This window comes from Lipotes vexillifer, unplaced genomic scaffold (genome assembly GCF_000442215.2).
Source record: "Lipotes vexillifer unplaced genomic scaffold, Lipotes_vexillifer_v1.1 scaffold16, whole genome shotgun sequence".
Classification (NCBI taxonomy): domain Eukaryota; kingdom Metazoa; phylum Chordata; class Mammalia; order Artiodactyla; family Lipotidae; genus Lipotes; species Lipotes vexillifer.
The window spans coordinates 1,193,560-1,218,045 of NW_006778983.1; the positions used below are offsets into that span (position 1 = coordinate 1,193,560).

Below are 24,486 nucleotides of genomic sequence, written 5' to 3' on the forward strand. Positions count from 1 at the left end.
TGAGGCTCTCTTTCCCGTTTCACCACAGTCTTGCATGGTGTCAGGCATCCCAGCAGAAGTTCATTCAGAAGGCTTAGAAGGGTTTGAAGCTGGGGAGTGACAAAACCAGAGCTGTTTAAACCATATCTCAAACTGGGGGGAGGGGGATATGGATTGCAGGGGGGCAGAGTAAATGCTGGGAAATGAGCTTGAAGATTGTTTAATCAATGTTAAGTCCATAATCAAGCTGAATACCATAATCAAGCCACTCAACCCATTCTCTTCATCTCTCTCTCTCTCCCTCTCTCTCTCACTCTCTCTCTCTCTCACTCTCTCACTCTCTCTCTTTTAGTTCCTTGAAAAAGCCATAAATTACTGAGGTCCTTTGGTGTTCAGTACAGAATATGTTGTCTTCCTCCTCATGCCTCTCCCAAACATACATATATTCTCCCTCCCTTTTCCCCTCCTCGTCCTTTTTCTTTAATGCATTTGTAATATTTACCTCACTGGTTTATCAAAATGGGCATATGATTGACACAAGCCTCAGGTAATCATAGCAGCTGGCCCAGTGAACCTGTTTATATGTAGTTTCCAGGGTGCATAGAGAGGAAGTTGCCCCCTTGTGGGATGGGTTAGGGACAAGCAGGATAAAAGGGATGTTTTATCTCAGACATCTGCCGGGTGATGAAATACTTACCGTTTCTTCTGTTGATTTGTCTCACAGACGTTAACAGTGAACGATGGTTTAGAATTCATTTAAATCAATTCAGAGTCATCCAGTAGCACACTGGTTTGTTTTTCTTTGGCATATCCTACTTCTGTTTTTGTACAGATCTCAAGTTGAACATCCACAGTTACTGCACTGCCTGAGAAAAGCTGTCACTTCTGGTGTTGTATGATAAGAATATCAGTTTGTTACTCATTCATTTATTCTGTTGTGAGAAAAAAAACTTTTTCCCCTACCACCTCAGGTTCAGTAATTGGGAGCCTGCAAATTAACTGACGAAAGACAGATTACAGAAGAAAAGACAAAGTTTATTTCTGTACGAGGGAACACGCAAAGAAGTGATTCCTGAACAGCTAGAGTTAAGAGTTTATTTATCTTAATAAGGAAAGTTCTTAATAGGACTTCAAGGGAAAGCAACATGGTGGGAAACCAATGAGAAACAAGTGGAAGATACTGAAAGTTTTGAAAAGGTTTGGTTTAGTAATTTCTTATCCAGGTATAAGTGGTCCTAAACCTCCCGGAGAGGGGATTATGGCAGCTGTATTTTCGAGAGACTTTGCTTAAGTCAGCAAAAAAAGTTTAGATAAGGCTTTTTCTGCAGCTGCTATTTATTCAGATGTTTTCAGCTTAAAATAATCTTGGTACCACATTAGTGGGTCCAAGTGAATTCTATCAGTTCACTCAACAAATGTTTATTGGACACCTGTGGAAGGCACTCTAGGTGCTGGGGATCCAGCAGAGAACAAAATACAGAAGATCCCTGTCTTCACTGAGCTTACAGTATAGTGGGAGACTGATAATAAATAAGTGAAATACATGCTGTATTTGATAATGATCAGTATAAAGGAGAAAAATTAAGCAGGGAAGGATTTAGGAAGTTACAGTGAAACAGGGTGTATAATTTTAGACAAGGAAGCCAGGGAAGGCTCCTTGAGAAGGGAAGGTCTGAGTAAAGATCTGAGGGAGGAGAGAGCTATGAGATTAGATATTTGTACCTGCAGCGTTTTTCCTTATGCTGTTGATGCTATTAGTAGCATTAATGTTTTCATTAATTATGAAATGAATTAATGTAGTTATTAATGTTTTCAGCATTTACATATTACTAAGGCAATATGGACTGAAAATTAGCAAAGCTATCATTTGGCTTTTTGAGGTGACTACTCAGCTAAGGTAATTAAGTGCCGGGGGAAGTGCATGGCTTTTTAGAAGGTGGCTGTTTTACTGCGGATCCCTGGACGGTGCAAGGACTAAGTGAGTCATCACTTCGTTGTTTGGCCTTGTCAGGACTGTCTTCCTACGCTCATTCTCCTCCCAGTGCCGGTTTAGGCAGCTGTGGGCAGGCAACAAGAGAGGGCTGATTCTAGAAACGTCCTCATCACTGCTTCAAAATGCAGTGGTCTCCCTCAGCAACAGCCTGAGTTGCTAGCCCTTTGCCGTGGAAATAGAATGCGAGCTATATAAGCAGTGTAATTTTATTTTTATTTTTTTAAATACTGAATTCCCCTTGTCCCCACCTTCCTTTTTCTACCTATTTGTCATTTAACAGACCCTGCCTTCCCTTGGCTTTTGGCCAGTGCTCTGTTCTACTTTTTCTGGCCATCACATAGATAATTCTCTCTTCTTGTAGATCAGGGCAGTTTTCTCAAGCCTGCTTTTTCAATTCATATCTCTATATTGTAAGAATAGGAAAAAGGGGTTAAAAAAGAAGGAGAAACCAAGCGGCACCTACCCATTGGAACGGTTTTCAGTTTTATTGAAAGGCCTTTTGATTTTTACCATGACCACGTCATTTAACAGGAGTCAACTTCTATACTTAATTTTGTTTTTTTTAAAAAGAATAGTCTGTTGATGCTTTACATTCCTTAGGGAAACTAAAACTTGAGCAGTTACATCAAGGCTTATATATTCTTCTCTATGTTAAGTAAGTATCCCTGTGGCAAAGCTCCTTTCAATCAAAAATAAATGGATAGCAACATTAAATGTTTTGTTTTGGCACCTGGTTTTTAAAAAGGTTCTCCTCAGTTTTTTTATAGCCTGATTGATTAATTAAGCCAATAATCACTGAGCCTCTACTACAAGCCAGATATGGCTAAGACTAGGGACAGAGAAATTAAGGTCCTGTTCTCAAAGAGCTCAGAGTACAGACTGGAATGCAGATTTGGGTAAGAGAAGAGTGAAAAACATGTGAGCGAGTGAGGGCAGAAGGCCTTGGAAGCATATCAGACCAGAATCTAACCCAGCTTTTGAGGGTCAGGTGGACAGTTCAAGAAACCTTCCTTGTTTTGAAGGCAGAATTACCTAGGTAGAAAACGCATATGTGTAAAGGCACAAAGATCTGTGGAACCTCCCTGGGAATTCTGGGGGGACACTGATGAGATAGAAAGTTAGACACAGAGGCAGAAATAAGGTCCTGAGGAGCATTGATGCCAGGCTAAGGAATTTGGATTTGATCCAGAAAGTCATGAGGAACCGATAGAGCAGAGGCAGTGGTATGAACATGGAAAGCTCACTTGGGAACTTTGAACTTTGGAAAGTTCACTGTCCACTTAATGGAGAATGAATTAGGGAACAGGGCAACAAGAGAGGAGAAGACAGGGAGGCCAGTTAAGAGTCTGTAGCATTAGTACAGAAGCAAGGAAGGCCTGAAATGAGGCAAGAGCAGTGAGGATTAACCTGGTGGCATTTGGCAATCAGTTTGATGTGGGGAGTAAGGGAAAGGGAAGAATGGAGTCTAAGATGGCCAAGAGATGTCTACTGTATGCTTGAATAAGTGAATGGGTGTTCATTGGATAGTGACAATGTGCTGGAACATCTTTACAGTACTGGTGTTTGGAACCAGAACTAAGAACTAAGATGCAGCTCTCATGATGTAAAAGGATTTTCCTTCACCATTGGCAGTAGAAGGAACAGAAAACTTGGAACCTGATGAGCTGGTTTAAACCACTGCTCTGACATATTTTCAGTGGAAGATACTTTTGATCATTTGTAAATTGGAGCTAATCATAGACCTTTCCTACTATGACAAAGGCTTATTATGACTATCAAATGAGGTAGGTTATTGAAAGCTGGGGTTTTTTTCTTTTAATTATAGTGCATTATAATAATGTAAGGTGGTGGTAGTACTAGGTTCAGTGTACAGGTTTCCGTCCCTTTGATAGGCCACACTGGCAAAGATGAGCTACTGTGGTGATGGTCCCTGTCCTGCCTCCTGCCAGCCTGGGTCCTGGCTGGTAGATTTCCAGCATGCATGGTACAGCATGGCGGAAGTCCGGGCCACAGGAGTTGGGTGTAGAGCCTTGGACTCCTTCAAGTGGAGTTTTTGGACTATGTTTACTGCCTCTTTGCTGGAGTTTTACCTTAGTGTGGGGAAATTGCTTAAATGATCCCTGTTTCCTATTCTCTCATCCTGTAAACATATCTAGTTTTCTCCTCTGGTCTAAGACAGCCTTCAACCATATATTAGGTAGCTAGGAGTATTCTCTATTGTACATCGGGTACAGTGTTGCCACCGGGCAAGTAGACACCTGTCTTCCAAAGCTTGGCCTCTTTCCTCTGCCAAAGAAGGGTCTACAACAGGGAGACCAGTGCTCACCCGGTCCTAGCATGTGGGCATAGCTTTCCCCAAAAGCATACAGCCCGATTGCCTTCTGTCAAGGCCTGGAAACCTATTGGAAACAAATAAACAAGCTGGTAAACAGTATGCCCCCATATTCCTCATCCTCTGTGACAGTGGTCTCTCAAGTTGAGAGTGTATACCCCAGAGAGTTCACCGAGTAATCTGATTACCTAACTTTGTAGGTAATTTGTCCTTGTTATCGCTGCTTTTTTATGATCTTCTCTTTGCCTTTCATATTTTGTAGTTTCCCTATATCATATCTGAGTGTGAATTTATTTTTATTTTTCCTACTTAGGGCTCAACTTCTGGAGGTTAGTCTGTCTCAAATCTGTCTGGCCTTTTTTAGAGTGTCTGAGTCTGTCTCAAATCTGTCTGGCCTTTTTTAGAGTGTCTTATCCTTTTCTCATGTTTTGGATTTCTTATTTTATATCTTTATGTTAAATATACTTATTTTAGAGTTTCAGTTTCTTTTATTTTATGAAATTTTAGGGATTGATATTTGTCAAATCAGCCAACACTCATTGATGGTGAATTGTTTCATTATATATTTTAAAATTTTGGATTGTGAGCTCAATTTCAGTGGTGCATTATCAGTGAGAATCCTGCATAGCCTGTATTAAGGGAGTCTTCCTTTTAAATGTTTTGCTTTGTTTCTGTTGTCACTCCAGGGATTTCCCAGGCTCAAGACCAATTATGGGTATTAATTATAAGTGTAAATGTGAACTTCAGACAGCATGAGGATCGGCCAATGGTTGGAAGTATTCAGAGGAGACTTGTTTTTGTCAACTCAGAGCTTAGTCTAAGACAGATAAGCTTTCTTTTTGTTTCTCAGTGCAGTGGGCTGACTTTTTTCTAATCTACCATCTCACCATGTTATAGTCCTCAAGGACCCTGGTTTTATGTGTTCCAGCCCTTCACCTTGCATAGGCACAAGCCTTCATTTCCTATCCCCAATGACCATTAAGACCAAAGTCTCAGATAAGGAATTGGTGAACTGTAGCCCAAAGACCAAATCCAGTTCACCCCTTCTCTTGGTAAATAAAGTCTTATTGGAACAAAACCATGCCCATTTGAATGGGCTATTTACAGTGGCAGAGTTGAGTCAATGCCACAGAGATCGTTTGGCTCACAAATCTGAAAATATTCAATATCTGGCCGTTTACAGAAAGTGTTTGCCAACCTCTGCCCTAGATTAATAAGTCTGAAAGCCCTGCCCTCATCCCCACCACTTGGGCTGCAGGGACATCATTTCTTGTGATTATCCCTTTAGTGTTCCTTTTCCTCTTAATCTCTAGCTCCTTGAAGTCTTCTTTATGTTTTTATAAGCCTGGCTAGGCAATAAAAGTATTTTATTTTATCTAGGTATTTTGGACAGGAACATTTTCTTTTTTTTTTAAGTGATAATGTTTTTTAAAATTTTATTTATTTATTTATTTATTTATTTATTGGCTGCGTTGGGTCTTCATTGCTGCGCACAGGCTTTCTCTAGTTGCGGTGAGCGGGGGCTACTCTTCGTTATGGTGTGGAACACAGGCTCTAGGTGCACGGGCTTCAGTAGTTGTGGCATACGGGCTCTGTAGTTGTGGCTCGTGGGCTCTAGAGCACAGGCTCAGTAGTTGTGGCGCACAGACTTAGTTGTTCCATGGCATGTGGGATCTTCCCGGACCAGGGATCGAACCTGTGTCCCCTGCATTGGCAGGCGGATTCTTAACCACTGTGCCACCAGGGAAGCCCAACATTTTCTCATACCTAGCCTACTGTATTGCCAAAGCCAGAAACTTATTCTACTGTCTTTGGATAGTAATATATTCCTCTTTTTTGTATTTTCTTGACTGACCACTTAACTTGATCATTTAAAATTTTTCTTTCTTTTCTAATGCAATTCCTTTTTTTTTAACATCTTTATTGGAGTATAATTGCTTTACAATGGTGTGTTAGTTTCTGCTATATAACACAGTGAATCAGCTATACATATACATATGTTCCCATATCTCCTCCCTCTTGCGTCTCCCTCCCACCCTCCCTATCCCACCCCTCTAGGTGGTCACAAAGCACCGAGCTGATCTCCGTGTGCTATGCGGCTGCTTCCCACTAGCTATCTGTTTTACGTTTGGTTGTGTATATATGTCCATGCCTCTCTCTCGCTTTGTCACAGCTTACCCTTCCCCCACCCCGTGTCCTCAAGTGCATTCCCTATGTCTACGTCTTTATTCCTGTCCTGCCCCTAGGTTCTTCAGTACCATTTTTTTTTAGATTCCATATATATGTGTTAGCATACGGTATTTGTTTTTCTCTTTCTGACTCTCTGTTTGACAGTCTCTAGGTCCATCCACCTCACTACAAATAACTCAATTTTGTTTCTTTTTATGGCTGAGTAATATTCCATTGTATATATGTGCCACATCTTCTTTATCCATTCATCTGTCGATGGACACTTAGGTTGCTTCCATGTCCTGGCTATTGTAAATAGGGCTGCACTGAACATTGTGGTACATGACTCTTTTTGAATTATGGTTTTCTCAGCATATATGCCCAGTAGTGGGATTGCTGGATTGTGTGGTAGTTCTATTTTTAGGTTTTTATGGAAGCTCCATACTGTTTTCCATAGTGTCTGTATCTAATGCAATTCTTTAAAGCCATGAAATTTTTCATCTCCTTGTCATTCTTTTCAACTATTTTGTAATTCCCATGATCATTTACTTTTTAATCCCTTGATAATTTTAAACTGTCATAGTCAGTTTTCAAACATAGGTTTTGGCTATCTTATTTTTAATATCTTATAGTCAAAGATCATGGTTTTTATGATAGCTGTTCTTTGAAATTTGTCTAAATTTTCTTTGTGGCTTAATATGTGACTAATTATTTTATGTCTTTCATATATGCACAAAAGGAATTTATATCTGGATACAGGGTTTTCTCTGTATTTGTTATACCAAACTTGGTATTTGTGCCATTAGGGTCTCTATTTTGAATTTGTCTGCTAGATATATTGGTTTCTAAAAGAGTTCTATTAAAACCTATTGTGGTTTATATTTGTCTATTTTTCTCTGTAATTTTGTCAGCTCTGTATATTTTAAGGCTATGTTGTTAGTGACTGTCAGATCATTATCCTCTTTTGGATGATTTTTTTGTGTTAAAGTTAACTTTGCAGGTTTATGAATATTAGAAATCAGGTTTTTTTTAATGGCTAACTCAAACCCTTCGGTGAGTTGAACCTAGCTATGTGCTGCCAGTTTTATACTCTAGCAAAATGTAGACAAAAGAAGGAGCTTGTGCTTATGGTCTCCCCTGCTGGTTTGTAGTTTTACATTGGGTTTCTACAGACACTTGGCTTGATCATTTGATGACCCTGAATCCTGTAGTTTAAGTTCACAACAAAAGATGTGCCTTTCTGGGTGACACCTCCAGATCTGAGAAGGTCCCTCCCTACCAAATGTCACTATACCCCTTTCATTTGATCCATTTTCCATATTCAACTGACACGCTTGATGCTTTGGGGTTTAGGTCTGTAAATATTTCCTTTTTACATCGAAAAATGAAAATTTTCCTTCATTTTTATTTTTAAAATGTTTTTTAATCTTGGGGAGTTGGGAATCGGGGCTCAAGTACAAATAATCCTTACTGTGTTATTGTCAACCAGTAGGATCTCAAAATTTTCCTCTTAAGCAAAGCCTTTCAGTGGTTTTATTCCCCTGGCAGAGTGTGAAATACTTTCATAGTACCAAAAGCTGAAAAACAAAAGAAAGGTTAATGAGATGTGATAGCTATTAATAGACATTGACGCTAATCATACTCATCTCCAGAATCAATGAAAACCAGGATTCAGTGGGTAGAAAAAATCCAAGTGGGCTTTTGGAGAAGCACCTTTACAGATTTAAATACAGTCCCCCCTCTATTCATAACAGTTGTGAAAATATGAACACACTATGCTCTATGTTGAGTTTATTTTTTGGTTCTTGAAGCTGCTGCTTTGAACTTCGTCTTATTCTTTCCCTTGTTAAAGCCATTTGATAAAATAAGGAAAAATGCTCTTGGAAAAAGTTGATGTTTAAAATGTGGACTGCAACTAATTTTCAATCTTCTCTCCCCCTTTTTCCTTTTGTAGTATGACTATGAATATGATGAAAATGGTGACAGAGTCGTTTTAGGAAAAGGCACTTATGGGATAGTTTATGCAGGTCGAGATCTGAGCAACCAAGTCAGAATCGCCATTAAGGAAATCCCAGAGAGAGATGGCAGGTACAGTAATTGAGACTAATGAAAGCTGTTTTCTAAGGTATTTCGGTTGTTAATAGCATTTAAAAAAATATTTTGGTAATATTCTAATTAATGAAACTCTGCCTGAAAACTCCATGGCTTTAGTTAGCTCCCTCTGAGGTTTAGCTGCTACATCGTTCAGTGATTCAGGCACAACACCTTAGTGGGGAAGGATGGCATCTCCGAGGTAACAAGGACAGGACTTTCAAAGAGAAGAAAGAATAGTCCTGTGCGTGTTGGGCTCAGGTTATGTTGGATCACGGCTGGTTTATTATCTGGATAGATGGGGAATAAGCACCAGCAGAAATGGTTTGAACCAGGGGTTCCAATTTCCGGTCAGACATGTAATGACGTTGGAAGTCAGCACTCCATCCTAAACAGCAAGTAGAAAGCTGAACAAACTGAGAAATCAACAACTCTACTTTTTCCAAGCCATTGGAAAAGCGACGTCACAGGACAAACCACCGCCCCCTACATTGGAGACACAGTTGTAGGGCAGAAGCCCTATCAGATCCTCACAAAGAATGTCAGAGAAAGTCCCCTTCCCCAGGCTTCCTGCAGAGGTAGAGGGGAAATAACCATTTGGAAATACACCTGTTCTTAACAAGACCTGCCCTCAAGAGAAACTATTCTACCAGAGCCTAAACTCTGTGTCATTAGAGCCTAACTAACCTAGGGGAAGAGACGTGCCCAACCCCAGGCCACTCTAGCCATCCTATTCCACCAAAGCGGGGACTGAGAAACATTTGTGAAGTTCACAGCCCAGCAGTGCAGGCTCACTAAAAGACAAGAGACTAATTCACAAAACCACAGAACAATGCTTCCCCTCACCCCACACCTCAACACCATACCACTAAAGGTCTATTTAGCACAGTTCTTTTTACCTAATACATCACGTCCAGCTTTCCACAGCTTTTTTTGTTTTGGCTTTTTTTACAAAGCATACTGAAAGGCAGCAAATACAGTTTGAAGACACAGAGCAAGCATTAGAACCAGACTCAGATATGACAGGGATGTTGGAATTATCAGACTGGCAAATTTAAAACAACCGTGATTAATATGCTAAGGGCTCTACTGGAAAAAGTAGAAAACATTCAAGAACAGATGTCAGTGTAAATGGAGAGATGGAAATGCTAAGAAAGAATGGAAAAGAAATGCTAGAGGTGAAAAACACTAACAGGAATGAGTTTGAGGATATGTCGATAGAAACATTCAAAACTGATAAGCAAAGAGAAAAAAAGACTGAAAAAATTGAACAGAACATCCAAAAACTGTGAGATGACTATAAAAGGTGTGACATACCTAAAGGGAATACCAGAAAGAAAAGAGAAGGAGAAGAAATATTTGAGGAAATGGTTTGAACCACACGTAATGGGGCCTTGAGGAAAATGGAATGGTTTTTAGGAACAAGAAAGTTGTGCAGGGAGCAGGACAGCTGTGGTGGCAGGGTTATCTGTTGCTCCGTGCTCCAGTGCTCTGTCCTACCATTTGTTTCTCCAAACAACAATTCTCTCTTCTCTCAATCTCAAGATTTCTGCTGCCTCATAGCTTTTCTTACGGCTTCTCTTTATAAGGTAGCTGCTCCTACAATCAATTATTTACATTTTCTTACATGTTGTGGATTCAGACTCTGAAAGAGAGAGAATTGGATTGAGTCTCTTGTTGCAATATTTCTTATTCGGCCAAACTTCAATGCTGGGCTACATCATGGACTTATTTTGGCTGCCCCTCAAGTTCATGGTATTTGGCCACTGTGGTACAGTCACATGATCGGCTTTCTTCAGAAAGGACACTCCTTTGTTTACCCAACCTCTCCACTTGTAAATCTAAAAGGCACCTCAAGGTTAACATGGCCCAAGCTGAACCATGGATTTTTTACCCTCAAATGTACTTGACCTGCAGGATTCCCTATGTCAGTTAATCTCACCCCACCCATCCAGGTATTGAGGCTACTAGAATTCATTTGGATTCCTCTCTGTCTCAGTTTACATTACTCCATCATAAGTTCTACTGTTGTCTCAACCTCTAATGTTTTCTGAATTTTTCCACTCTTTACCATCACCAGTCTAAGCCTTCAGGTTTCCCACGCAGACTCCTTACTGCAACCTCTTTCCCATCACCAGTCTAAGCCTTCAGGTTTCCCACGCAGACTCCTTACTGCAACTGATTCATAACTAGTCTCTGCATTTGAGGTAGGAGATAGATGGGCCCCTGGGCTGGACAGCTGGTGTTTGTCAAGTGGAGTAAAATTGAAGCCTTGTTTTCCCTAGACACTCCAAGGACAAAATTAATGGCTGGAGCTGAACTCTGCTGAGGTAAAGAGATAAGATGACCACTCCTAAGGTCAAGGAAAACTTCCCTGTCTGCACATGCACAGGAAGCCTCCTTGGGGGTCAAAAAGGGAGGGGACACCACCCCATAATAAGTGTGGACATGCACCCACAGGCCTCTGCAGTGGAATCCATCTTAGCAAAAAATTGTGCACGCATATTGGGGAACAGGTCAGGTGTGAAAAAAGAAACAAGGTAATTGGCCAAAGGTAAACAAAGACCCGGAAGGACTGTCCTATATGAGTGATTTAAATCACCTCTTTACTGCACTCCTCCTCTTTAGAGAGGACGCCTGTACCCTTTCTCTCTGGGTGTGTATTTCTGCCTTGCTTCTGTCTTAAATAAATAAATGGTTCTTAGTGTGCTCTCCCACTTGTTGTGCTGTGTCTCTAATAATAAACTTTGTGCCTGTTTTACAGTTTTGCCTCCTTGAAACATTCTTGCTTTCAAACGGGGACAAGAACCAGGGGAACTTTGCTTCTAGCCTCTAGCCCCTGGTGGACTTGCAGCTAGGATTCCTGGTTTTCATCCAGGCTACCCAGGTTCGACTTCTGAGTAGAGAACTAAGATCTCTTCAAGCCCGCTCACTGCTGGCTCTCCAAGGTCACTTCACTCTTTCCTCCACTCCTACTCCACCCTTCCTCAGAGAAGGCACAGAGATCGTTCTCAAGTTGAAATCACATTGTGTCACTACCACTTAAAACCTTCATGTAACCAGTGTAAAGCCCAGAACCCTTAGCATAGACATCTGCCTCCCTCTGGGGCCTCACCTTCTCTATTGCAGCCACACTGTCCTCTCTCTGTCCATCAGGCCCACCAAGGCTCAGTCCCCACATTTTGGCAGGATTGCCTCATTTTCATCAGTTAGGTCCCAGTTCAATTCTCAGGCCCTCAGAGACGCCTTCTCTGATTACCCCAAGCTGAAAAAAAACCCTTCTTTCCCATGCATCCAGTGTCCCAGGCCTCAGCTCTCTTTCTGCTTCTCCATCCTTAGTCTCCATCCTTGGTGCATGACTGTGACAAGTGGCCACTGTGCCTTCAGCCTCCATATCTGCATTCCAGGCAGGAAGAGGAAAAAGGAAAACAAATTTTCTCAGAAATGTCCAGCATACTTTCACCTCTGTTTCATTGGCCAAAAGTGGACACCCATAACTACAAAGGAGGCTAGAAACTCCGTAGCTTTTAAGTTGGCCAGTTGTTTCTCCAAACAAAATCATAAAAAGAGGGAAGAACAGATATTAGATAGGCAGACAGTAAATTCAGTTGTATGTTTTCTGTGGTATTTTTGGAGTTTCCCCTTGGTTAGTTCATGAGACATATATATGAATTCTTAGGGGATGGTGATAGAAACTATTCATTAAATACCTAAGGGAATATACATAAATTTGTCATATTAAAATTTTTGTTAAATATTCCTATAGGTTCTTAAGTATTATATACATAGAGTGGATTTTTAAGCAATACAAAATTTTAAAGAGTTGTCACTATCAAATTGCTGCAGCAAACTCACTAATCTGCAGCAACATCACCTCCTTTCCCACCACCAGATAAATTTAAATAGGTACTTGGAAGGAAACCACTTTTAAAACTATCTTTGTAGCTTAAGTTTATTCAGCTGCCACTGTGCACACACAGAGTACACCAACACCAATAAAGATCCATTTGGTATAATATGGGTTGTTTGAAAATACTTGTGTGACAAGCCCTTCTCTTGAACAGCTAGCGTGGGACATCTTTTTGTTACCTCTAAAAGAAGATTGCAGTGAAGTCTATCATGTTATTGTGAGATATAGCACACAAAGGTATTTCCACCTTTGTGACCTGGAGAGGTTTTCTCAGGTTGCTTTTGGTAGCAGTTACAAAGGATAATTGCTAAGACGGTAGAATGGGTATGAATAATGCGTAATCCAGCATATAGTAACCACTGCCATCTGTAGTGAAGGATCATAGCAACAAAAACAGCTTCTTCTGTGTTTTCCTCACATTCTAAAAACGCTTTGTTAGAGCATCACAGTCGTCGTTAGAGCGAGCTGGTGCATTTTACGGACACTCTCACAGTCTGTCTCAGCTAGTTGTTCATCTCAGGTTGGCTTCTGCTAACATTCTACACACCCCTCAACTATTAACTTAGATCAGGTATTTCCACCCAGCTGTATACTAGAGCCATTTGGGGAACTTTACTGATACTCAGGCCCTACCCCTCAGAATTCTGGGGTGGGTCATGGGCATTGATATTTTTAAAAATCCTTCCGGGAGATACAAATGTCCAGCCGAGGTTGGGAACCACTGCTTTGGATGGTTGTAGTGGAAATTTGACTCAGCAGAGGTGCTCTGGAGACATGTATGATTTAATAATTTTTCAAAGCTAAATGCGTGTATCTCTATCTGTACCATTTCTTCTTTCCGTTGTCACAGCTAATTGAGAAGAAACGGGATTTTTTTGTAATTCCTGTAGACGAACATTGCTTATTGACCTGAGCAAATTATAATTTCATGCTAATTCAGTGCTTGATACTTAAACTTTCACTTACATTTAGTGAGAATTGCTAGGTGTTACTAATCATTTCCATATTGGAGAAAAGTTCTTTTTCTTAGCCAGGATGAATCCTGACTATTATTGTAACTTTGAGCTATCCTTTGGTTATGTAAGGAGGAGTGTGTGTAGTACATTTGTTTCTCTAGGATCTTATATTTAAACATTTATGATTGATATTTAATAGAGTGTCAGGGGTGGGAGCCTTTTAATTATCATAAACTGAGTTAGCCTCTTGCTTCAGATAATTTAGGCATCTTGATCTACCAGATCTATAGAATTGGCCCAATATTGCCACTATTTTATTTCATGCATATCAAGAGCAATCTTAGTAATTAGTGTTAATAAATTGTTTTAAACTCCATGGAAGAAGTAACTTGTAAATGTCTTCATAGTTGAGAGTCATTACCTAAGGATCTTCTTGGTAACACTGGTATTTCTTGTGTTAACTCATTCAAGCAATATTCAAAATGGTGTTGTCCCTAATTGATACCTTGTTAAGGGGGTTAGTTTAATACCAGCCTTTAGTTCCTAGAGCAATTCTAAAGAAAACTAAAATTAGTAAAAGATCTAATATACAAGTCAATTTTTTGTTGTTGTTGGCAGCTTTCTAAGTAATATTTCACAGAATATAAAAGTTTGTTTAAATTAAATGAATTTGCAGGAATTCCCTTGGCAGTCCAGTGGTTAGGACTCAGCGCTTTCACTGCCAGAGCCTGGGTTCAGTCCCTGGTCAGGGAACTAAGATCCCACAAGCTTGGCAGCATGGCCAATAAATAAATAAGTAAATAAATAAATTTGTAAAATATATTTTTAAATTAATTAATTAAATGAATTTGGGTTTTTGTAACCTACTAATATATTATTCAATACTAACTGATTCTAGAATTTCTTACTGGCATTCAAAAAAAATCCATTCTCCTTATATGGATTTGCCATTATAAGATCTGAGCATTTCTTACACGTAGAACTGAAGCAAATTATGGGGCAGCACGCTTGTATTTTATGTTTTAGTGGTTAATGCCTTTCATACCTGTAGCCTCCATTGTACGACAGAAAAAAATTAGGGAATAGCTTTGAGTCTCTGTTTATGTTTATCGCTGACATCCTACCACAGTTAGTTATACAATAATTATATTAATATAATATATGATGGTATATTAATATTCAGGATTGTTAAGAGCCTGCAAACTTCATAGTACTTCAGATAATCATCAAAAGTGTTGTTCTGATTCCACATATATGCATTAATATATGATATTTGTTTTTCTCTTTCTGACTTCACTCTGTATGATGATCTTATTTACAAAGCAGAAATAGAGACACAGATGTAGAGAACAAACATATGGACACCAAGGGGGGAAAGTGGAGGGTGGGGGGAAGGGAGTGGGATGAGTTGGGAGATTGGGATTGACATGTACACACTAATATGTATAAAATAGATAACTAATAAGAACTTGCTGTATAAAAAATAAATAAAATTCAAAAAAAAAATGTATGGGTACCAAAGGGGAAGGCAGAGATGAATTGGGAGATTGGGATTGACATATATACACTATTGATATTATATATAAAATAGGTAACAAGTGACAACCTACTGTATAGCACAGGGAACTCTACTCAGTGCTCTGTGGTGACCTAAATGGGAAGGAAATACGAAAAAGAGGGGATATATGTATACGTATAGCTGATTCACTTTGCTGTACAGTAGACACTAACACAATATTGTAAGGCAACTATACTCCAACAAACATTTTTTTAAAAAAAGTGCTGTTCTGTCTGTTCCAGAAATACAAAACACTTTCATCTTATCATTTGATAAAGCAGTATATACCAAGTACATGATTTTGAGGTCTGGTCTAAAACTGGTCTTTCAGTATGGAGGCTCGGTTAGGATTGGGTAAAAAAATTATGATAGAATAGAATTGGATAGAATAGAATCAAGGAGGCTTGGTATATAATGGTTTTATGTTTTCTACTGAAGAGTTGCTGGGCCTTTCAGTAAGTTCTGGAAGGAATATTAAAATTATTTGCAATTTTTATCTTCCTGAGAAGGAATCTCCTGGAATAATAAACTTAGGAAGCCAATGGAATAGAAGGTCATGTTAATGTGGACAGTGAGCTGTGTGGATGATTTCAATTCTCCTGGGTTCAAATCTTAGCTCTTACACTTACTAGCTTTGAGATCTTGGGCAGGTTAGTTATCCTCTCTGTGAATCAATTTCCTTATCCGTAACATGGGCATCTTAGTAGTACCTTCTCATGGGCTTGTTGTGAGAAATGAGTTAATATATACAGAAGACCTAGAACAGTACCTGACACATTTCCCCTTAGACCCTACCAGGGCTCCAACTTCACAGAATTTATGTGATGAGAAATAAAGGCCTTAGATGGTCATATTTGATTTCATATATGGGAATTTTCCATTTGTATTGCTTAAATTTTTACACAAAAGTCTGGCTACATAATTAGCTCACTGGCATTTGCATGTCTTTCAGATACTCCCAGCCCCTACATGAAGAAATAGCACTGCATAAGCATCTGAAGCACAAAAATATTGTTCAGTATCTGGGCTCTTTCAGTGAGAATGGTTTCATTAAAATCTTCATGGAGCAGGTCCCAGGGGGTAAGAGATGGTTTTCTTTCTTTAAAAAGTGTAAGTTTCTACTATGTATAAATAAGCTACAAGGATATATTGTACAACACAGGGATTATAGCCAATATTTTATAATAACTATAAATGGAATATAACCTTTAAAAATTATGAATCACTATGTTGTACACCTGAAACTTATATGATATGGCACATCAACTATATCTCAATAAAAATAAATAAATAAAGTATAGGAAAACCTCAGAAAACAACTTACTTTAAAAATATATATATGTTTCTAGGGCCTTGAAGAGGAATAAAATTGAATGGGATTTACTAGTTTACAGGTCTTCATTTGTCTAAATGTACAGAAAATTTTGACATATGACATTACCTTACAGTTTATTAGGGGACAATAAATAAGTATCAGAACTGTTTTTGTATCAATCATCGTGACTTGGATTAAGGTTAGCAAACTGAGTGGTCTTTGACTGTATTTGATAATGACCATCTTCAGAGCAGGGACACTTTCCTATTTATATTTGAGCCCAAGTACTGTATCTAGTATAGTACCTGGGCCACTGTTAATAACAAATAAATGTTAGCTTAAATTCATGGTACATTATTAACGTGCTTTAAAGAATTCATTTGGATAAGATTTTATCCACTGTCTCTCCCTACTTACAGGAAGTCTTTCAGCTCTCCTTCGTTCCAAATGGGGCCCACTGAAAGACAACGAGCAAACAATTGGCTTTTATACCAAGCAAATACTGGAAGGATTAAAATACCTCCATGACAATCAGATAGTTCACCGGGATATAAAGGTAGGATGAGCTAGGATTCATTCTCCTAAGTTCCCTGATGAGTAATTGTTTTATTTGCAAAAGTCATATTGTCTTATGGGTAGTAATTTGGAATGATAAGTAAATCCTAGAAACAGCAGAAATATATCACTCTGCCCTGAGTCAGTTATTGATATTCATGTCTTATCTCTTCTACTCAAGGAATAAACCCCTTAACCATGTTCAACCAAAAAAGATTCAGTTTGCACTATATGCCTGGCCCTGTTTCAGGTGCCCTGTGGGACTGGTGGCTCAGCAGAACAAAGTTAAACAGGATATGGTCCTTGCTCCCGAGAGGCTTACAGGCTGGTTAATCTTTGTATCCTTACTACTCAGTAAATATTTGTTCAATTAATGGATGAATAATTTGAAGGAAAAAATAAAATCCCCACTTCTCACAAGTATCATATACTCATGTGTTGAACTAAAATTAGATAATTTATGAAATTCTTCTTAAAAAGGGAAAATTCAGAACTAGTAAATTTATGACAAAGTCTGGACTATTGAAAGTAAGTTAATATCACTACCCTAAAACCAACCCAAATACCCATTTATTTGTGCTGCCCCTAAATATTCCAGGAAAAGAAGTAAAACAACATAGAAAAGAAAGGAAAGTGACTGAAAAGTTAAAAATATTGTAAGTTATCATACCTATATCACACACAAATAGCCCCCACTATCTGTAAACCTCGTTTGAACTTGTGACCTGAGTAGCAGATTGTGAACTGATAATATGTAAACAAAAGTGGTGTCAAGAATTCACTACTGAGATTAACTATTAAGGAAGAGTATAAAATCAGTGTCCTTTTTGCTGTAAGGACACCTTTACTTACTAGACTTTCAAGCCAACAACAAACAATATTGGAAGAAAGATAACATTTTTGCTTAAAATTTTCTCTTCTCTAGGGTGACAATGTGTTGATTAATACCTATAGTGGGGTTCTCAAGATCTCTGATTTCGGGACATCAAAGAGGCTTGCTGGCATAAATCCATGTACTGAAACTTTTACTGGTATGTTTTTGCAATGATGATAGAGACCTTATGTAATTAAAGAAATAATTGCTGCATTTGTGCATAATGTGAGAGAGAAATGTAGTCTGTGTTCTCACCAACATTAATGTTGATATCTTTTGATGCCCTGAAAAATGTTATAGAGAATTTGATCTGGCCCATTTCTTACCTCGTATTTATATGACTCGCTCAGTCTCCTGCTTAATGCCGCTGAAGATTTTTTTTTTAACTCCCAATTTGTTATTTGTTTTTCTTTTCATGTCATTACTTCTCTCCTGGTTGGTCTACAACCACTATAATCCCGACAAGATTCCTTTTTTTAACGTTTCTTTAGCCCAGCCTCTCAGTGATTCTTACTTATACTTTAATCATTTCCCATTTGGACTATGAGTTCCCTCTTTCCTAATCTGTTTACTCCCTGTGGTCTGTTCCCCTACACAGCACATAAATAACTAAGATTTCAATTCAGAAAAAGGAAGTGACTCACTAACTCAGAAGCAGGGTTGGGGGAAAGCTTTCGCCGAGAAATAAGGCAATGCAGCTACTGAGCTGCCGCTGGAGCAAAATCCTGGGAGGGTGGAGACAAAGTGATTTCCAAACAGGTGACAGTAGCCAAGAGGAAACAGAGGCTCAGAGAGATTGACTGCCCAACAGTTATGGGGAGGACATCTGGAACTCCAATCCTGCTCTCCACTCCAAGTTTTTACCACTCCATTATTCTGCTGATTCTCATGAAATGTTAAGTTCTTGTTATTGGGAATTCCCTGGCGGTCAGTGGTTAGGACTCAGTGCTTCCACTGCTTTGGCCCTGGGTTCAATCCCTGGTCGGGGAACTAAGACCCTGCAAGTGGCATGGTGCGGCCAAAAAAAAAGATAATGAATTATCTTTGGTCTAATATAAAGCAAAATGGACAGATGTCCCCCTTTCTGAATTCTGTGAGGAGGTGGCATGGCCTCCATTTTGCAGATGAGGAAATTGAGAGAGAGAAGGGACTTCATACCCAGAAGAAACGATAGAACTCAGATTTGTAATCTACCCCTTGTTCTTTGCTTTGATCTTCTTGCCCAGTCCATCTTTCTCCCCACCTTGCTGAAGAATCTGTTCTAGAAGCCTGGAAAGGGGAAAGGAAGAGAGAGAGAGAGTCTATAAGGCTTCTTCTCAGAACATTCAATCAGCAAATTCTCTGACCCCATTCCTACTCTTACGGCAGTGGGTATTTCAGGGCACAGAATTAAACACATTTAGAAAGTATTTTTTTGAACAAAATAAATTTCATCCTTCTAGCAACTTTAAATATATTTACATTTCTTTTCCTCATACTCCCTCCATTTGGCAAGAGTCACTTTAGATGTTGCCAAGACTCAGTAATTTCTGCAAAGAAAATCCTTACTTTCAGACTCTTGATTTGGGCAAGGTGTTAATTTACTATCTGCTGCTTATCTTTAAAACATTTTTTTTAAAATCGCCAGAGAAGCTGTAGTAAAGCAGTCCTCCAGCACCCCTTTGCTTGGACTTCTTGCACTGATCTCTCATGATGTGATGTGTGTGACACATATGTGTGGGTCTGTCTCCAGCGCTGATCACGAGGGCCTGGGGTGTGCAGGCCTCACAGCACTTAACTCAGTGCTGGCCAAGGCACAGGTATAGGCAACCTCTGATGAATTGAGTTGAAAGACAGTGACCTGTGTGACTTCTTAGTGATTTGGTGAGAGGGAAGGCAGCAGCAACTACTCCCTATGGAGCGCTTACTGCATCCCTGTTAAGTGCATTATATGTTATTTCATTGAAATTCATATATCATCCCTAACCCTTAGGTATCATTTTCCCAGTCTATGGTGAGAAAATTAAGGTTCAAATAGGTTAAATAACTTGCCTGAGGTCACAAATCTAGGAAGGAAAAGAGCTGCAATTCAACTAGACTTAATGTGCCAAATGGAATGAATTAGCTTCTCCCCAAAACCTGTTCCACCCACCTTCTTCTGTGTCTCGATTGGCCACTTCAAACTTAGAGTTATCCATGGCGCCTCTCTTTTCTCACGCTTCAACTCAATCCACCAAGGAAACCTATTGGCCCTGCCTTCAAAATGTGTCCAAATTTGGACCAATTCCTCCCTCCTTCCACAGCTCCCACCTCACCTGCATGACCTCAATAGCCTGTTCTCCCTGCTTCCACTCTCGCCCCTACTGTCTTCCCTCAACACCACAGCCAGAGCAATGCTGTAAAAACGTAATTCAAGCCCTATCACTCAAAGACCTCAATGGCTTTCTATGTTTTGAGTAAATAGACACCAAAGTCCTTACAATGATGGACAAGGCTCAGACCTACTCGGAGTCCATTACCTTTTAGACCCACTTCCTACCCTTCCCACCTTGCACAGGCCTTCCTGCACTTCCTTCATTACACCAGGCGGGGTCCTGCTGCAGGGCCTTTGCACATGCTTTTCCTTCTATAACACTCTTCTCCCAGCTCTCTGCCTGGCTAAGTCCCTCACCTCCTTCAAGCCTTAACTCAGATGTCATCTCAGTGAGGCCTGTGATTGCCCTGTTCACATGGCAGCCCTTCCCTGGGCACTTCTGATCCTCATCCCCTGCTTTTTTTTTTTTTTTTTTTTTTTTAACACATCACTTACTAACATTTATATAATTTATTTATTTATTGTACTACAGTTTATTTCTGTCTCCCGCTGCAAAAATGTAAGCTGTACAAGCCCAGGGATTTTTGCCTGGTTCAGCCACTGCTATATTCTAAGTGCCTGGCCTCAGTATAGTAGACCCTCAGTATAGATCTGCTAAATGAATGAGGGGATGTTGTGAGACATCAAAGTTTAAGCTTTTTTTTGCAGTACGCGGGCCTCTCACTGTTGTGGCCTCTCCCGTTGCGGAGCACAGGCTCCGGACGCGCAGGCTCAGCGGCCATGGCCCACGGGCCCAGCCGCTTCGCAGCATGTGGGATCCTCCCAGACCGGGGCACGAACCCATGTCCCCTGCATCGGCAGGCGGACTCTCAACCACTGCGCCACCAGGGAGGCCCAAGGTTTGAGCTTTTAACCACTAACTTGTAGTGGCTCCCTGGGTGGTTGCAGTGGCAAAGAAATTCTAAAACAGATTATTTTAAAGTAATTTTTTATTTTAATGAACATATATGAGCTATGGATTTTCGAGTTAATACTCTCACTTGTTTTCCTTGGGCTAATGTTCAGATTGGCTTGATCTTCATTATCCAACTCTATAAATCTCTTTATATAAAATATTGTGTCATGTGCTTGTGGAGTAAGGAGAGCAGATAGGAACACATGACTAAGCCTGCTTTTTTTGGCACCTGCTCGATGGGCAATAATTAATACAATTGGCAGATATTGCTCTTTGAAATATCATCTGATGAATAAAAACATTGCATAATTCATTGTTAAGATATTACTTGAATTGTCCAGTTTTTTAAATTCACTATATTTTTGATCAATTGTAATTCCTACTGAGATTAGTACAGCTTAAATTCTTTCATTAAGTCTATTTTAGATCCAGAGATATAAAAAGAGTGGTAGACTTCAACACATATTTTCTAAACAATCACTTGATTTTATTTACATTGTAAAAAATGGTCACTTTGGGGGAAGCTATCAATGAAGAGAAATCATAAGTTTTCTACTAAGGGTAGTGATTTGAGGAGCGTGGTTACCTTATCCTTCGCCAGGAGAAATGCTTTCCTCCAATAATGTTACTGATCTAAGCTGAGAGCAGACGTGTGGAGTCGTATATGACTGTGAACATGAGCTACTGTCATGTAATGATGAGGTCTGGAAGATAAACCTGGCAAAATGACAGTATATGACAAAAATAATATACTTTTCCTTATTTTTATAAACACAGCCAGTTTCTAGCCTTTGATAGTTTTTTTTTTTTTTTTTTTTTTATCTTAACACATCACTTACTAACATTTATATAATTTATTTATTTATTGTACTACAGTTTATTTCTGTCTCCCGCTGCAAAAATGTAAGCTGTACAAGCCCAGGGATTTTTGCCTGGTTCAGCCACTGCTATATTCTAAGTGCCTGGCCTCAGTATAGTAGACCCTCAGTATAGATCTGCTAAATGAATGAGGGGATGTTGTGAGACATCAAAGTTTAAGCTTTTTTTTGCAGTACGCGGGCCTCTCACTGTTGTGGCCTCTCCCGTTGCGGAGCACAGGCTCCGGACGCGCAGGCTCAGCGGCCATGGCCCACGGGCCCAGCCGCTTCGCAGCATGTGGGATCCTCCCAGACCGGGGCACGAACCCATGTCCCCTGCATCGGCAGGCGGACTCTCAACCACTGCGCCACCAGGGAGGCCCAAAGTTTGAGCTTTTAACCACTAACTTGTAGTGGCTCCCTGGGTGGTTGCAGTGGCAAAGAAATTCTAAAACAGATTATTTTAAAGTAATTTTTTATTTTAATGAACATATATGAGCTATGGATTTTCGAGTTAATACTCTCACTTGTTTTCCTTGGGCTAATGTTCAGATTGGCTTGATCTTCATTATCCAACTCTATAAATCTCTTTATATAAAATATTGTGTCATGTGCTTGTGGAGTAAGGAGAGCAGATAGGAACACATGACTAAGCCTGCTTTTTTTGGCACCTGCTCGATGGGCAATAATTAATACAATTGGCAGATATTGCTCTTTGAAATATCATCTGATGAATAAAAACATTGCATAATTCATTGTTAAGATATTACTTGAATTGTCCAGTTTTTTAAATTCACTATATTTTTGATCAATTGTAATTCCTACTGAGATTAGTACAGCTTAAATTCTTTCATTAAGTCTATTTTAGATCCAGAGATATAAAAAGAGTGGTAGACTTCAACACATATTTTCTAAACAATCACTTGATTTTATTTACATTGTAAAAAATGGTCACTTTGGGGGAAGCTATCAATGAAGAGAAATCATAAGTTTTCTACTAAGGGTAGTGATTTGAGGAGCGTGGTTACCTTATCCTTCGCCAGGAGAAATGCTTTCCTCCAATAATGTTACTGATCTAAGCTGAGAGCAGACGTGTGGAGTCGTATATGACTGTGAACATGAGCTACTGTCATGTAATGATGAGGTCTGGAAGATAAACCTGGCAAAATGACAGTATATGACAAAAATAATATACTTTTCCTTATTTTTATAAACACAGCCAGTTTCTAGCCTTTGATAGTGGATTTTATAGGAACTGTTTAGAGGTAATTTGTGTAGCAGTTTTCACCTATAAATCAGGCATGGAGCATTCATAAAAGGTGTTGCCTGTATTTATCAAAATGTCTGTCACTTTGGTTATGAATCAGAAAATACTGAAGTGGCTCTTTTGGCAAATGCCTCAGAACTTGAAATAATTCATTATGGCATCTTGGATGGGTTATATCATTTGTGTGATTATATCATTTGTGTGAGTATATCAGAAGCCAGGGTTATGCAATTATCTGTTCCTGTTCACACTCCCGACTCATTGCTGGACTTGGAGAAATCACTGCAGGTTAGACGTATAAATTTAGCCTCTAATTTGAGCCAATGAGACAATTGCAATTGAGTGTCCACTTGGGATATACGAAGAACTAGAAGCGGAGTTCTCGGCCCCCACTTAATGCTCTTTGCGTCATACCACACTCTTCGACTCTCTGATTCCATGAAGCCTTTTAAATCTCCTCTCTTTTTCTTTCTGTTCTTCTAAACTCTGGTGATTTGTCTATACTGATGGCTCATGACCTGTCTTTGACCCATTAAATCTGTTATCCATGGACCACAGGCTCACAGCAGAAGCCACGTATGTTAGATTTACAGAATAACGTACACCCAAAATTATTTACATTATTATTAATTTTTTTTATTTTTATTTTTTAGAGGATATTGGGAGTAGGAGTTTATTAATTAATTTATTTATTTTTGCTGTGTTGGGTTTTCGTTTCTGTGCGAGGGCTTTCTCTAGTTGTGGCAAGCGGGGGCCACTCTTCATCGCGGTGCGCAGGCCTGTCACTATCGCGGCCTCTCTTGTTGCGGAGCACAAGCTCCAGACGCACAGGCTCAGCAGTTGTGGCTCACGGGCCTAGTTGCTCCGCGGCATGTGGGATCCTCCCAGACCAGGGCTTGAACCCGTGTCCCCTGCATTAGCAGGCAGATTCTCAACCACCGCGCCACCAGGGAAGCCCCTATTTACATTATTTTTAACAGTGACTTTCAGAATCTTCATGCTTTCATGATTAAGAAATGAGAATGAAAACAGAAGAAGTGAGCATTCAATCAGGAATTGAGAAATAACAAACTAAGGAAATGGATGAATGACCTAAATTTTTCCTGGAAAACATTAGAAGCATACATAAAGGGAGTCTTCATGTATTTGAAAAACTGATTGAAGAAAAATGTGTGTTGATATATTTTCTGTTATTCTCAAATGATTGTTAGAAGTTTCTAAGAGGTCCCAATGAAATGATGCCTCAATTATAATCAACTATCTAGGAAAGGAGAAAGTATCTATTCGTAAACAGATAATATTAGTACGCTATTTTTATGTCACCAATGAAATCCATTATGAAAACTGCTATTTCCCCTTTTTTTTTTTTTTTTTTTTTTTTT

General features: G+C 39.4%; 1 protein-coding gene across 1 annotated transcript in view; it reads left to right on the forward strand.

Annotated features, from left to right (window-relative positions):
- Window positions 1-24,486, forward strand: part of LOC103083473 (mitogen-activated protein kinase kinase kinase 5) — a gene marked incomplete at its 3' end in the record, with an annotated part of 199,014 nt that overhangs the window by 156,964 nt on the left and 17,564 nt on the right. The window contains 4 exon segments of the mRNA XM_082930932.1: window positions 8,428-8,561; window positions 15,941-16,068; window positions 16,723-16,859; window positions 17,784-17,889. Of these exon segments, the coding sequence (XP_082787058.1) occupies window positions 8,428-8,561; window positions 15,941-16,068; window positions 16,723-16,859; window positions 17,784-17,889 (505 nt within the window).